The sequence below is a fragment of the Rhopalosiphum maidis genome, chromosome 3 (assembly GCF_003676215.2).
Source record: "Rhopalosiphum maidis isolate BTI-1 chromosome 3, ASM367621v3, whole genome shotgun sequence".
Lineage (NCBI taxonomy): Eukaryota > Metazoa > Arthropoda > Insecta > Hemiptera > Aphididae > Rhopalosiphum > Rhopalosiphum maidis.
In genome coordinates this window covers 29,688,506-29,706,409 of record NC_040879.1, presented here as the reverse complement: position 1 = coordinate 29,706,409, position 17,904 = coordinate 29,688,506, and the positions used below count along the sequence as shown (strand labels likewise).

General features: G+C 26.9%; 1 protein-coding gene across 4 annotated transcripts in view; it reads left to right on the top strand.

Annotated features, from left to right (window-relative positions):
* LOC113555960 (calcium/calmodulin-dependent 3',5'-cyclic nucleotide phosphodiesterase 1A-like) overlaps positions 1 to 17,904 on the top strand; it is a 353,800-nt gene that overhangs the window by 193,427 nt on the left and 142,469 nt on the right. For 3 of the 4 annotated variants that reach the window (XM_026960613.1, XM_026960610.1, XM_026960614.1), the window contains one exon: positions 5,100 to 5,120. The exons of the other annotated variant lie outside the window; for it this stretch is intronic. In XM_026960613.1, coding sequence (XP_026816414.1) covers positions 5,100 to 5,120 — 21 coding nt within the window. The remainder of the gene's footprint in view (positions 1 to 5,099; positions 5,121 to 17,904) is intronic. 4 annotated transcript variants of the gene reach the window in all.

Genomic DNA, 17,904 nt, shown 5'->3' with positions numbered 1-17,904 from the left:
CGGCATAATATATATAGTGTGTTGGCGGCAACGGTACACCGTGGAAATATCTACTATTCAGCGTTTGTTAAGTTTATTTTGACTCACCACGCGGTACTTTAAGTATACTCGCGACACTGGTGAGGGTGGGTAGGACGGTTTCGGGTCGTAGATTTTCCACTCCCTTGCATCGTGTGCTCTGCTCTCTGCACTGCACCTGGTCGTCGCAACATTCACAGGATCAGGTGCACAGACTCGACAGGTTAGATGGGTACGGGGGGTTAGTAATAAAGAAATAGAGAGTATAAGCTTATAATATTATTATAATGCCCGCTACCTACCGCTAGCCATCGTATCACCACTGCGCCTCCACCTCCCCCCCAAATAGGTCAGTCTGAATTTAATTCAACGTTTGTACTGAATCGTTCTCGGTAGCTCGGAGTATCACCCTATTGACCAGTGAGATGGTCTATTAGGCTCGAGGTTGTCACCCCTTTCCCGCTTAGACACTATTTTTGTAAAAAAATAATAGTATATACATACATAATATAGTTAATACTTTTTATTCTTTTACGGTACTTTTCGGACTTATACTTTTAGTATAGACAAGGTTTACGTAGACAAAGGCACGTTTCTATATGGCATGATTTTTGAAACGACAGCTCGGATACTATACACAAACTCAATAACTATGCATTAAACTAAAACCTTTAGCTTTAAATTAAAATGAATGTATATTATATATAAAAAAAATAAAAATGTATTTATCAATACTACGTTTTAGTACTACTCGCTATTGCGATTTCAACCAACGGTTTTACTATTGAAAAACTCATTTTGCTTTCCTGAATAGAGCGACAGTGCTTTTAGTTTTACAATGAGTGTTTTTTCGGTTTACACTCTGGGACAGTTGAAAAACTCAAAAAGTTATTTACAGCACCTTTATAGATTGGAAATTTAACACATATTGTACTAACAGAGTTATTTTTGAATTTTCGTGTATATTTGCTTTCACTTTAACGATACCTTCCCTAATAGTTATACTGTCGATTCTAGCATCTCACTACTTTTTCTGTTACCTTTTAATATTATTATTATTTTTATTATTCAACCCGAGTTCTTATAAAAATTGTTCAATTTGATAATATTGGTTTCCTTCACAGGTTAGGTTACTGAATATACGACGCGTTACATTTAACACGTAAAGTTTCATAATAAAAAATGATTTATTATCAATGTCCACAAAGTAATACATTATACTGATCATAAATTACGATTACATGTAACAAGGGTAATTGTGAAACCTTAATGGTTAGGTAATAGGTGGGATAGATACATGCATATCTACAAGTTTTAATTTATTTCTATATTTATAAAAATGAAAAATATGAAACACGGTTTATAAAATAACGTGTTATTAATTATCAAATGTCGTCATTTTCTGTTTACATATTTTTTCTTTACTATAATAAATTGTACAAGATAAGTTTTATTTGGAATACAAAATTATTTGATATTTACAAAATTATTTTTAAATGTACATAAAATCAGGGATTTCCTGTTTAAATTTAAAAATTACCTAACTAGGAATAGTAGAAATCGTTATTATGTTATCATACAAGCACATATTTTTTTTCAATAAATACAACAATTAGTTTATATGGTAAACTTACTTAATACTCGTAATTTAAGATAATCGATTTTTGTTTTTAATGAAATGCTGCTGCACTTCTCAAATAAATTGTATTTCTATAATTTGAACTTCTATAATATATTGTTATAAAAAATTGTTTATTCTTTTAAAATTTTTTTATAACACAATCATATTTGCAAATAATATTGGTAAGTGTAATAGCTGTAAGTAATTTAGTTAATTTTGTTATAGATATTTATATATGATTATATATTTGTTGTGGCTACACTTAACATATTTATACAATTGTATATACTTTCCATATAATAATATCTAACACAATAAACTAGCCAAAAACTTATTCTTATAAACTATATTAATTTATGCAAATTAAATCGACTTATTAAATGTCAGTTGCTCATGTATTCTTAATACCATACTATTTGCAATTGTAATGGGTAATTTTGCTAATAACTTGCATAAAGCTTATCAAATCTGATTTGTGAAATATTGAATGTACTTATTAGATATTTTTATAAATAATATCAATAAAAATATATTTTTTTAGATTTATTTAAGAACTATCCATGGAATTTTATCTGAATTCTTTGCATTATTTTAATGGTATTTTATTAATATTATAAATAATAACATTCTTACATATATTCAACATTTTCAATCCGTATATTATGTCACAATAAAATACTAAAATACTCTTTTTTTTTTTTTTTTTGACAAGAATCTTTTTATCTTATTGTACATATTAAAAATAGTTTTATTTCTGATCCTATAACATATTGGATTTTTTTTTCCTAAGCTTATTCAGCGCACAAGCATTATACCTATGAAGAAATTATTTTCCGTTTCAAATTTTAAGCGTATCTACAGAGAATTCAAAACGATCATAATAATTGTCATTTATAATATTAAGCATACCAATCACGCAAAATACACAATTTTAATTTGTTTACCATTTGAAATGGCCAACGATTTATCGGTGTTGTTTTAACTTTCAGGACTTTGTTATTATTTTATTTTGTTCCATTCCATGTTTATATGTTTTTAGTTGATTGAAAATAAAATTTTATTTTTTTAAAGTTATGAAAATAATCAAATCGAAATGCACGTATCAATAGATGTTATAATCATGCGAAACTATCAAATACACGATGTATAAATAAAATAAATAAATAAATTTAATAATAATAAACCAACAACCATAAAAATGTACCCTGTTTGTAGTAATTTATCAAAACATAATATTTAATACTTATTTTAAAATGTGTTCATTTTATTTTTCTATTACCAAATCTAATGTAGAATTTGTCGTAGAATAATAATCCTTTTTCTCAATTGAAATCTTTAAAATTAAATAAATTATTTATCATAAGTTGTCCTTACTGCAATTTAAAAATATATAATATGTTACATAGATTTTGACTAAATTAAATTTATTATTTAATCGACAACCTATGGTTGTATTTATTTTATTGTCGTTCAATAAATATTAATTATAGGAACTTAAAACATTTCGTAACTTTTAATGTTTTTTAAGAATAAAATACTTATTTTTTAACTTTTTAATTTACATATTATTATGTTTTATACACAATTGTATTTTAAAAATATAAAGACATATTTCAAGCTATTATTATTATATAACAATATTTAAATATTTATATCATTATACTATTCGTTAATATGAACTTAAAATCAAGTTTATACTGTTTATTATAAAAATATCAAATATGTATTATAATATTACGTATGGTTACACAATAATTTCGTTAGAATTCATAAAATACCGTACTACTAGTAGAAAAATAAATTACTAATAATAATGTGAATAAATTATAAAATATCCATAGAAATAGAGACTATCACACGTTCATTACGTATTCAATGGTTTGTTATTGAATTAAAATTTACCGCACTACGGCGACATACTCAATGACAAGGTACCTACACGCGAAATCTTATATTATAGCAGAGTGACTTTCTCGGGTTTTTTTCGTTGTTGCCTATTTATTATAAATGTTTTTAATAAAATATTTTTATAAAACCTCATAAAAAAAAAAAATAATAATAATAATAGTTTACGAAAAAAATAAGCAAAATTTAATGACTTGGAAATAGTGACATTTAACAAGATAATATTAACATTCTGAATTGCAAAAAAATATTCAGAAATGTTTTCGGTATTTTTTTCTTGAACGCAGTGGATAATATACCTATTTATTCTATACAATAATTTAAAGACCACACGTTTGCATTTATTTTATATATACCTACGTACTTTATATAACGTTAGAGATCTCAATTGGTCGTATTACGTATTTATTTTGATTGTCAATAATAATATATAATTCGTAATATTCAATGAAATATTCAATGATAACGATTAGACATTTTTTTTTTTTTATTGATCTTGAATTACTCCGCGTCTTCATGACCGTAACTGTTATTAGTTTCATTTCAATTTTTCACGAGTTAGGTAACACATTACTCAATATGAAGCACTCACATTTTTCCCCAGCATATTGTTATGTTACACGTATCTATTTTGCGATTCGTAAATTATTGTGTTGGCGTATTCGACACACTCCACAACAGTATTACATGACGTGGTCGGAGATTATTATTATGGTTTTGCTCGTTTATTCGTCATCGGCGCCAAATTTCTACAATTATTTTGTATTTGTTTCGTCATGTAACCGTATTATATTGATCAATATAAAAAGGCGAGCATTTCGTCGGCCGAAGGTTTGTTTATCTTTTAACGACATTATCAGCGGCTAATGGGTCAAGTAAACACAACGGTAACGGTGGTTTTTGTAAAAATGTTATGATGGTATCACAATTTATGATACGCGCGCGTACTTACTAATTATCTTAGACGGTAAACAATGGGTCGAATATTATGATATTAAGCCTGTTGTATGGACATTAAAAATGAAAAATACGGCACGAGAATACATAATATCCATTATCCCCTGCGTATTGTATACATATAACGTGTTTTAAAAACCACACTATTAAGCCGAACGCAATCCGTATATGAACAAACGTGTTAATACTTAATATACTGTGTCGCGGATTTTAAGTCTAATGATTTAATGTAACATTTTAGTATTTACATCGCCGCGAATATTAGTGGAAATAATAATATTGCACACGTGTTGATTTATTAAAAAATCGATTCGATGTTTAATACGAGCAATAGTTACTACAATAATTGATATAGTGATTGTTTTGATGCCACTGTAGTGAATACAGTTTTTTTTTACCAGACTGATTTATATAGTTAATTATTTTTATGATAAATATTGAAAAATGTTTTAAAACGTAATATATTGTGAAGATAATTGTGTTAAACTTATTGTCATAGTATATAGGTTGTTAATTGTCACAGCATTATCTTCAAATTAAGTGTCGCATAACTGATAAATTAAATTTTGTTTTAATAAATTTTTTTTTTTTTTTTTAGTTGAACTACCATCTTATGGAGGTAAGATACCATATTTTGAAGTAAATAGTAGTCAGTTTTCATCAATTATAATATGTAAAAAATAAATAAATGATTTCTGCAAAAATAAAATACTTGTGTTAACATAATATAATAATTGGTAATAATATTAGAATTTAACAATAATTGTATGGATCAAAGAATTACTAATATAAAGTATAAATTTAAATTTAATAATTATGCGTTGTGGCCGTTGGGGGTATAGAATAGTTTGTTCGTATGATTATTTTATTAAATTAAAACTTGTTAATACAACATCTGTATTATAATTTTTAATTGCAAAAAAATTGTTTTCTTATGACGTTCATTAAGAAACTAAAGAAAATAAAAAATCATATTTATGCATGGTCATTTTTAATTGCATGTCGTTGTATTTTTTTTTCCAAAAAATTAAAAATATGTAGTTAAAGGATTTTGTAAATATTTTACGTTTTTAAAAGTTAACTTGACATTATTATATTAAAAATTATATTTTTGACTTAAACACTTAAGTAAAATAATTTACTTAGTTACTAACTATTATAGGTATGTTAGGGTCATGCAAAAAATTGAGCAATTATGTAAGCTATATGGTCGAAAAGCAATTCCTTGGATTTTGTGAAAATATTTCTGAGTTAATTCATAAATTAACTTATAATAATTACTATTAATTCACTTTGCTTCATATTTTCTTTCACCTAAGGAACAGTCATATTCTAACATAATAATTATATTTTTATCGAATCTCGTGAGTTTTAAATAATTAATTTTTCTTCGTTCATGAACGGTCATTTATTCTGTATACCTAAAAGAACAAAAACCACCCAAACATCGTCCACCAAATATTAGTCTTTATTGTTTCAAGAAATGAAAAAACAATACTTCTGAGCCTATCGTGAATTAAATAAAGAATATGTTGCTAGTTATTCAAATTATAAATAATTTTAGTTTTCAGAATATTAAAAATTACTAATCAGAGAATTCTTGTCGGTTGAAAATTCGATGTCGAATGTATTTCGTCATTGGGTGATTTAGTATAAAGGACGTAATAATATATCGACAAATATGTAAAAACGATGATGTGCCAAAGGCTCATAATCTGTTTAAAAGTAATATTTACTTTTTTTTTATGTTTATATTTTTATAGGTAATTTCTTAATTAATAAGTTTAATTTTTTTTTGTCAATAAAATAAAACTTATTTTTTGACTCCCGTCATTTACCCCATTGATATATTATTATTTTATTTTTATCTTCACAATAAATGTTTAAAAATAGTTCAATGTTTATGGAAAAAAAATTGAAAAAAAGTAAAAAAAAATATTAAAGCTATTAACACATAAATTCGTTTTTTCCAATGCAAATGTGCCATGTCTTACGTTTAGTCGTATCATTCTTACAATTTAATACGCGTAACACATCTTACTCGTCATGTACGCTTTAAAACAATGACTATATCTAAAATTTAATTTAGTCGGTACTGTACACTTTTAAAGAAATACAATGATATAAGTACGTTTATTATTTAACTTACTATGTTCCTTTAGAACTTATGACTATATTATGATACGTACATTCCAGCGCGGTGAGAACTCATAATATAGGTAAAGACGTCGAACAGTTGACAACAGTATAACACAAAATTTAGTTGCCGGAGATACTTTTATTATGAAACAAACTGATAAACAGAATATATATAAATTTGATATTTATGCCGCGATAACAGCAAACACGCGCACTATCGAGACCTCTGTCTTTGCCGTACACACAACAACGACGGCCTTTATGTGTCTGCGCGTGTGACGGTCTTAAATGGTAAATATGTTGTCATCTCAGCATATCTCACTTCATCGGCTCGACCTACTTTAATTACTTACTAATCTAAAATATATTTCTATGTACATTGTGTAAAATAATATTATTAACTGTCTACGTACACACAACAGTTTGTGAGACGGAAATGGCTGTCCTTTAGTCTGTGTTCTACTAATATTTATTGCAAATAAATATTATGTACCTAATTACCAACATCTTTCGTTGTCTTTAATAACAATTCTGATTTGAGTATTATAACCACTGCAATCGGTTATATGCAAAAAGACTAAAACAAATTGGAAGACTCTATACTTGAAAATAATGTATTAAACGTAAAAAATAACGAATAAAAATAAAAACATTAGATATCTTCTACCGTTTAATACCCCTAAGAAATACTGAGGGCATACACTTTCTTCGTGGGGCATCTATAAATATATTTTTACATTCTAAGTACAATAAAATTATTCATATTTATATATTATATATTATAATAGATAATAATGTTATTACTATTATTATTTTTTATTTTTTTGAGTAAATCTAATTCCACGCAGTTGTATTATTTTTAAATTAAGTGGTGGCCACAAGCTTTCAATATTTTGGGTCTTCGCACCAAAAGTTGGGTCAACAAAATTGTTTTAGTGGTTTACTGTAATACTTCATGAGTATACCCACTTTGAGAAAATCCGTTATACGTTACTACGTTACCCAATACCCATCTATTAGAGTTAATAATTGAACCAACATGTATCTCTCATTCCATAATGGCGTGTAAGGTTTCTCGATCTCTTCTCTAAACAACAAAATACCTACCGAGCTTCAACTTTGTCGTCATCCCTAATGCACATGCCAAATACCGATGGGCCCACAAGCGGCCCTCCGTAGATACAAGCACTATATTTTTCATAATTTAAAACATTTTCTACGGGTAAATATGCTGATATTTTAGCATTCTTAAAATACAATTTTAAGAAATATTGGATATATAACATTATAATATCCTATGAATATAAAAATGTATGTACCTAAACATATTTATTTTTTTTTTTTGCTCATTCCTTATTTTTCAAGACCATTAAGTTATTGACGTTATTTGTAGGTACATTCTATAAAGTAAACCCTGATAAATTTAGTCAGTGGTTGTATAATGTATTATGATAACTAAAAATCTACCTATCCATTAAATTAATTACAATTTATCATATATTTTTAAACCGACAATACACTAGATCAAGTTGTATACTATACGTATATCGCTATTATTTTGTCTATAAGTTTAACATATTTATTTTCCCTAAAAAAAAAGAAAAGAAAAATGTTTAAAAATTATTTCAAAGTTAAAATCCAAGAAAAAAATATCTTAGAATTTATTAATTTCTTTAACTAATATTCTAGGTCTAGTTCGTGCGTAGGAAATATTATATTGTAACGTTATAGCTTTTGATATTGTAAACAAAAATACTATCAAAAATATTAATACACAATTAATTGCAAAATCTTCATTGTTAATAATTAAATATAAATCTTTTAACAAATATTATTTTAAAATAATGTCGTAGTTTCAAACAGAATGTACCAACTATAGATACAAGAATAAAAATTTGGGTCATGAATATGATCCGCAAATAAAATCAATAGTTATTAAAATAAAGGTGATTTATAATATACACACTAATCAGTATTTAATTGTTCAATAAATATTTGTAAACTATTTTAAAATCAATTTTACTATATACTGATATACTATAATAGATAGTGAACTAGAATTGCTTGCAAAATCTCTAATATTTTTTTGGTCAACTCCATATTAACATACGACCAACCGAAACTACACAATTATATTATGTAGTAGTATGTACACAATATAACTTCTTCTTCATTTACAAAATCTGTGGTTCGAAATATTTGTATTCTTATCGCGTGTGTATCTCATTTACTCTAATTAACAATTTCATTTATCTGTTAAACGACCACATGCATTTCTCTTAGTGTATAAACGCTAATTAACAATTGATATATGAGACGTAGTTATATATTGGTGTACATCAGACAGTAAGATTATGACTGAAAGTTAAATTGTGGTTTTAAGAAATTGAATTTTCTTTTTCTTTTACCTATACATTGGTTCATATTATTCACTTATTCTATTCATATTAATATATTATAATGTTACTATTTTTGTTATAATTTAAATACATTTATTTCGTGAATAAATTTGTATGTATTTTTTTTTATGATTGAGTGACATTACTAGACTATTAGTTGATATTGTTCAATTTATTTTGTAATAATTTTTGTAACGAACATTTTTTTTTATCATATAAACGGTTCTAATCTAGCTATCTTCATTGAAATGTAAAATAATGTTTTATTTGAATAATATTCGCATTTATTATTAAGCGAAGGAACAATTTATTTGAAACGTCCATGTACAAAAATCATGGTTATATTGTCTTAACAACGTTCGTATTGTTAAACACTAATTCACTATAGAACGGTTAAATGAACTTAAGGCAATATAAATTTTTAGGAAGTGAGTAATTTTCTTTATTGGTGCCTACATTAGCAGATCATAATAGCGTAATACATATTATAATATTATCTTTGGAAAACCTGCAAACGTTATATTATTGTCTCGCTATAAACCAACATTTCGAATCATTTTTTTCAATGTTTTCAGGGCCATCAGCCAAACGTTATGAAAGCCTATTATAATATCATATATTATATACCAAAATACTAACTTCCAACGCTTCATAAGCGTCGCGTCAAATTAATAAGGATAATTTTATACAGCTTTTGAAGACGGTATACATTATAACATATAGCTCGGTTTTCTTTATATACCTATAAAAACTTTGACGGGAAAATTTTATTATGCGTTAATTTGCCATATATTTAATATAATTCAAATTTTTTGTCTTGGGGATAGGCGGGGACTTAAGACCGGAGATGTTCAAAGGATCGAGTTGTGCGTGGTTTTTCACCAGCTTTACCCAAACCGAGTGTATAAATATACGCGCGCGTCGCTCGCAAATCAGGTTGTCGATATTGTTTGTACGGATAACATTGACCGGGAATAATAATTACAAAAGTTTTTCAAGTATTCGGCGAGCATCGAACTATCCGTGCGTAAAGAAGAGTACGGACTCGACCGATATCGTCTTCATTAATCCGTCGTGCATACTTATTTGTATGAGTGGTATACCATATATATCGGGTTTGACGGATTATAAGTAACCGTCTTATATTTTAAGCCGTCGTACAGTTTCTTAATTACTAAAATTATCAAAGTGTTGTGTTTCATCGACGTTCGCACTTAAGTGAGTTTAGCCTAATTACCGTCGCGTATCTTGTGCCAGCGATGTATGCTACAGGACGCGTTTACTGTACTCATAATAATAATTGCATCGAACATGCGCCCGCTGTATATATAATACCTAAATTCGTATATATTATAATATTAAGATGTGAATTCAAATGTCGTAAACATAATAATAATAATTATATAATGAAATATTATTAGATTTATGTGTATATTTTTCAATTGTAATAATCGGACGAACACAATATTATGCGACACAATATTCATAATAAGCTTATCGAGTAAATTATAATAGCGTGTCGATGGGGACAGGTTATGTACGCATTATAAAATGAATATCGCGTGACTTTCGAATGTACAAAGTCGGTTTTAGCGCGGCGCGCGTCATAATTGGTTGCCAAAAAACAAATAAGATTTTTTTCGAAATGAAGCGGAGAGACTTGAATTTTAGGATATGAAAAACAGGGCATTACTCAGACACAACAGTGCTCGTGTACGGTCGAGTTCATAAACCGTAACGGAAGATTTATGCGATGATATCCACTTAACACGAAAAATTAGTTCGTTAAATAATTTAAAAGTACACGTGTATTTTAATTAATTGTTATAATTAATAAATAAAAACAATGGATATTTTACTTTTAGTAACCTTAATAAAATATTTTAATTAAATAAATGCAATTTTTAAATTTAGCCAGCATTTGCAGCTCTTCTGTAATTAATCTGAAAGTTACTAAACAAATATTCTTCATTTTTTTACTCATAAAAAGTCAACACAAATATTAGGTACTTCTGATTTTTACTTTTATAAAAGTGAATTCATCATAATATAATTAAAATCTACTTGGAAAATATGTTAGTTATAATTTTTAAGGGAAAAATAACATTTAATAGAATTGCTATATTGCAAAATTTATTTAAAATGATAAATTGGCAGTAAAAAATTCCAATGTTTTTAATTGTAAAAAAAATAATGTATACTAAATTTGGATACAAAACTATCAGTAATTACATCAGCATCATGGTTAATATTTCATAATAACCTATGGACTATGGTTAGTTGTAAGATAACTATAATATAAAAAACAATAACTTTATCCTATAAAAATAATATTTGAATTCATATACCAACTGCAATGTTTGCTTGGAATAAAAATAATATTATTTTTGATGAATACCTATATAAAAGTATTCATTTTTTTTATTCAAATGAAAGTCTACCTCATCAATATAATACAAATACAAAATAATAATAAATAATTACGATAATTTAATTTAAAATTAGTAATAAATTATTACTAATAATAAATATAATACTTCACTTTTTACATTTGTCTTATGAATTATAAAATATCTACTCTTTGCGTCTTTCAATTTCTAAAATTAAACATAACACTTATATAGTTTCTTATAATATATATATATATATATAATAAATTCGACATTTTAAATTTAGATTCTCTGATATTTTACTCGGACTAAAAATTAAAACAGGTAATATAATTTTTTAATAAATAATAATAAAAAATAGACGTTTTTAATACGGTTTTTATACTAATAATAAACATTTTATAAGATATTAATAAATAAATAATCCATAAGTTTTTTTCTGACATTTTAACTGTAAGTAGTTTGCTCAGTTTATATTTAATCTTTTTCATACAACAGGTACCTATATATTATAATTAATACGACGTTATACTTTATACAAGTATTTCCTCTTTGAAATCTTTATACACCAATTTTCACCCAATCCATTACGCGCAGTTGTTGGAATATTATTATCACTGTAACTCGTCATCACTGCCTGTTATTTTCAATGTAACGCTTGTACAGCACGCACATAATTATAGTAACCGCTAATAACGTATACAAAATGTACAGTATCGAAACATCGGATTGCCGAAGACGCAGCGGACTCGACAACAATTCTCTAGAACCAACACGCGTATTTACAGACGTCTCAAGTGATTTGTGACGTGTGTAGATATTTGTTTATTAAATATGACTGGTATAGTCTTGTATTTTTTATTTTTCGATTAACTTAACCGCGATTGACTCAATGATGATAATTTTTTTCTTTTGTTTGTACATTACTATCCAAGGGTTAAGTATAAAACCACACATAGGTGTATATATACATTTCAGAGAATGGCTACATTGTTTAAATTTCTCACTTAGATACTATTTTAATAACAAAAAAAACCAAACGGATAGCATCTGTTACTTAGTTGATAAAAACGCTGTCGTGGTTATTGTATTATTTACTGATACTGATTATTATTTTTTTATTTATTACAAATACTAAAAAAATTGCATTGACGAGCAAAATTCTTCGTGAAATATTATCATTTGTGATGTTGATATTATGGCAGTTGTATAAGATGATGATATATAATCCGATAGATCACGTGAATTTATTTTTTTATAAAACTAAACGTAAAACTAAAGTGGTGATGGTTTTCCCGCCAATTAATAATCTCAAGGTATCAAATCAGTAACCTGCATAAGTTGAGAAATAATAATTGAAAAAATAAATTGATATTAAAAACGAATATGCTACGAGTTTTCTTATCAGTTTAACACAAACGCTTATTGAAAAAGAAAGTTAAGTTCCAGATTAAATAAGTAATGTAATAAATGAGAATGCGAAGTTTATCTATCTTATTTTACTGAACAATAAGAAAAATAAAAACTGAAACAAACAGACTGGAAAATAAGCGATGCTCTTCGTTTTTGAAACAGCGATTGCATAGGGGGGGGGGTGAAATGTTGATCATTTGTCTTCTGAGATTTAATTCAATCAATGATAAATCGTCGTGGCATAGCATAGCATTTATATTCATTTCATTGGTGACTCATTATTATTTTATTTTTATTTTTTTATCAATTGTTTACTGAAATATATTTAATTTCATCTGTTTCATATTGATTTCCAATTATACAGTATTTGAATAAATTTTGTACCAAATTAAGCTTATTTTGACTTGAAAGTCATTGGACAAAAAGCCTTGTTGTTTTATTTGTCTAAAGATTAAGTTGTTATTACAGGTGGTCTGGAATCGCAATACAAAATAAAGTTAAGTAATTATTTAAATTTATGAGACGATATCATTTAAAAACAATAAGAGTTACTCATTTTAACAAATAACTATTCCATTTATCACAATAGAGGAAAGTAATACGGTGACAAGTGAGCGTCGGGTAAAAATACGATGTGCGTCCTTACTGCGGGAACATTATTTTGTTCGTTAACTCCCTAAGTGATGACGTAGAGAAATGTATTTTAATTAATATTTAATATCATTACTAGAGACTTAGGCACGCCTATAGTACATAATGCATATTATATCGTAACCGCGCAATTCCAATTTTATTATTTGGCCAACGTGGCACGTGCCGTATATTGTGCTACAAATTGGCGAATAGGGTAATGAAAATGTCTGAGTCCCGATTATTTGAAACAAAACGAACCACCAGAAAATATAAAATCGCAAATAATTTATACCTAACAATTGTACAAGAAGACACAACTTTAATTCCACATCGTGTAGGAGACTGTGTTCCGCCCGACAATTACCGCTTGTATTAACTTCGGTAAACATTTTTATTATGTGAGACTTCACAGTGAGCGCACATTTATACCTATATAAGTACCAATTATGCTTGTCCGACATATATATTTATAAAAACAGTATATTACACACACACACAATAAATATATATATATATTGTACACATTACGATGACCATCGTCTCACAAAACATAAGAAATGGTCGGAAAAATCCCTGTGTGTAAAATGTTATTGTTTTTCGCGTAACCAATTTATTAATCGCGTGTATACGTATGTTAGCGGCACGATGTGAATTCATAAATTATTGAAAATTATTGCATAGGAAATATCGTTAGGGACTAGACGTTTTGGAAAATAAAGATAATTCGAAATACTCGTTGTCAGTGTTTCTCGATTATATATGACGAATATATTACGAGAACGAAAATGATCGATCAGTCATTGACTAAAAATTATTGTAAAACGTACACCGGTATGATATTTATTATTATGATTTGGGTAAATTATAGTGTCTTATTATTAAACATATTAGCGATTATAGAAACGTATCGTGAAATATTTTTATAATATTTATATTTTATAATTCGTTCGTGAAATGATAATATCATTATATTTCTAGGTACTATAGACTCATCCTTTTTTAGTTTTAAGGCAAATATATTTTTTGTTAAATATATGCATACTAAAAAAAGCACATAGATGATAGATGTATTGCAACTTGTAAGGTTGTGTAAGCTTGGATATCTTATTTTAGGTAGATATAATAAAATAAGGAAAATAATAATACATTTTAATGTCAAAAGAATAATATGTTTAATTTTATGAAAATTTAAAAAAAATATATGCAGTATGCATCATTACATTATTTTTATATTGTTTATATCATTACCAGAGACAGTAAGACAGTATTTAAAATGCTTAGGAAATATTGTTTTTAATTAGGCGAAATATTCTTTGTCGTCATTGACTGGTAATTCACTAAAATTATTGAATGTCAATATTTTTGCTTACATAATACTATGTATAACGTACGGCCCGTTAAAATTAATACTATAAAATACTGCCTACGGAACTGAAGACGAGATAAGATTGCCACGATGTCTACTCATTTTGAATTGCCTTGTTTTGTTCGTTAAATCGTTTCCGAGCAGCACGAAAAAAATTAGTTTTTATAACATCGTACGTTAACGATACATATTGTAATAACTAAGATCCTGCGATTATCCACTTCAGGCGTTATTTTGTTCAACTGAATGTACGCATTATATACTAACCATTATTTTATTAGGTACGTGTAGAGTGGAAATATAAAATATTGACTCATACGATAATATTGATTGCATCGCAGACTAGGTCATCAGCCATGCAGTAGTACACAATATAATTACAATATATATATAATAATAATATTATACGAGTTATCTACATTTTTTAAAATGCATAATGTGAAAAAAAACAAACCGAATAGTTGAACGTTTATAATAACAATGGAAACAGTAAATTACTATTAAACCCGACAAATAAAATGGTTGTTTATTTTCGTCCGGATATTCGAGTGAAAAACAAGCCTCACTATTTTGTTGTTCATTTAACTTAACGATAATATCTACACCGGCAGCGGGCACACTATTTTGACTTCAGTGTGCGGTGCAATTTCTATAAGGCACTTGATTATTTCTTATTATATATTTTATTGTTCTTACGAAACAATAACATTTTTGTTGTTTCGTGAAACACATGAAACAGTACAAAGATACGCGCGAATTGAACGAGCCGAAAAACAATTAAAACTATCCGATACACGCGGCATTTAGCCGAGTTAAATGAATAGATGTACTTAAATATATAAGCCGTTCGACGTTTGCTTATCCATTTTTCGTTTTCCATTTCGTTAAATAAGATTTAGAAAAATTCATTATATTTTAGGTACTTTTATAATGTTTTGAAATAACACTCGATAAATCATACCGGTTGCTACTAGTTTTACTTATCTAAAGTATTCAGATTTAAAATGATTCCATTTGGAGTATAATAGTTATACAGACGCTTATAATAATTAAAATAAACAGATATACATAATTACAATTTAAAATAGATAAGTATGTGACGATAGAAAATGTAGATTAGTTTATTAAACAATTTAAAAAATATATGCGATAAGAAAATTAATTAACGCTCCTTTGTCGTATGTAATTCTTATAAGGTTAAAATAAACATTGAGTATATTTTCGTTTGTTTTTTTTTATCGCTCGTAAAAAAAGTATATATTAGATTTTTATAACAACAATATGTTATTCGTGTTTTTAAATACGAATACGCCACCAATCGACAATTATTTATCCAATGACGTTATTAATTATAACACATTAAACATTACTTGTTAGTCCTCTATCCAAGGAGTTTTTAAAAAAGACTCTCAGTTAAAAAAAATAATATTGTTTAAAGAAAGTTATTACACAAAATTAGTTAGTTAAAAACATTGTTTAAAACGATCAGTAAAGGTATTCGCGTATTTGCAGGAATTTTATCACAATAATTGAATGACTAGAAAACAACATTTATTATTTTTTATTAATAAACATTGCACAGGTATATACAGATATAATATAAAAATGTACAAAACACAATACGCGTTCCATGTATTTGAATATACGAAACTACAAAATATGTAAAATAATAGTAATAATAAATATCGTTATTTTATTTAATTTTTCAAAAAAGTGAGACTTACATCAAATCCAATTTTCTCAATACAAAATCGATATTTTATTATCGCCCGCCGGTGTATACATTTTCAAAAACATATTTTAATGTAAACGGGACATTTCATTATAGATACATATGTTTTCACTTTCAATATGATTGTTTTATTTATTTTATTTTAACATGCATTACTTGGCGTTATACTGTAATGTAAAAACCCGTTGGATTTTATAAAATCGTGCACGCCGTTATAATAATATAGTGTTCGTTTCGATAACGCGTAAAGCATCTCACTTTGGCGTTCAAATGATAGTAATTATTGCCAAACAGTTAACGGGCGATTAATACGTATATTATAATTTGGTATAATAAAATATTAAACGGAATTATGTATTTCAGTAACGATCGGAATTAAATTCCTCTTTCAAACGTGATAAACATTTGTTTTTAAATGTTTTTATTGAACGCGAATTGAATAATACGGTTATTAACTGTAATTAAAATTTCACAACAAACAGAAAAAATATTTTAACTTTTATTAATTAATGCATACTTATCGGAAAAAAATATGTAATTTACGTACAACTATATCGACACGTTTTTAATGTTGTGGCATGAAATGTGTTAATGATTTCATCAATGAGAACGATTGATCATAACAATTCACGTGCATTTAATGATTTAATAGTATAATAATACACTTTATAGAATTATATTATAATATATGATATCTTCGTGCATTTCAATACATTGTAGTAAACGTTGATATGTTGCGAACTGCACGCGACACCGAGAGTTGGTAGCATAAAAGCACATATTGCAGGCGACGTGTGCTTATAACATAATAAAATAATACTGTCAATTCGTTAAATGATTTCAAAAGGGTTCACTGCCAAGTCGCTAACCACTGGCCACTGCCCACCCGTTGGTTGCCCTCTAGTGTTAATTTTTATTTGTATTACCGAAGGACAAAAAACTATATTATAACATTAAAAGTGTGTGAAACAGGATCGGTTAGGAATTTAGGACAACTGGGTTGTAAATAAATTTAGAAAGTTTTATTAAGGATCTATTCACTTTCTCACTGGTGTATAATTGTCCATAGTGTCCATCGTTCATGACGTTTTATTTTACATATTAAAACAAATTATTTTTAAATTATTTTCCATTCTATCTTTTTACTCGTTACTCAAGTTAAATTTATTCTATTTTTTATGATTTAAAACAAAACAATTATTAGTTTCAATACACACCTGTGCACCTAAAATATATAAAAATAACTTAATTTGATAAATAAAAAAATAAATACGTGATAAAGGAATCACCTATTACTGAAAATTCTTTAATAAATTTATATAGTTTAGGTT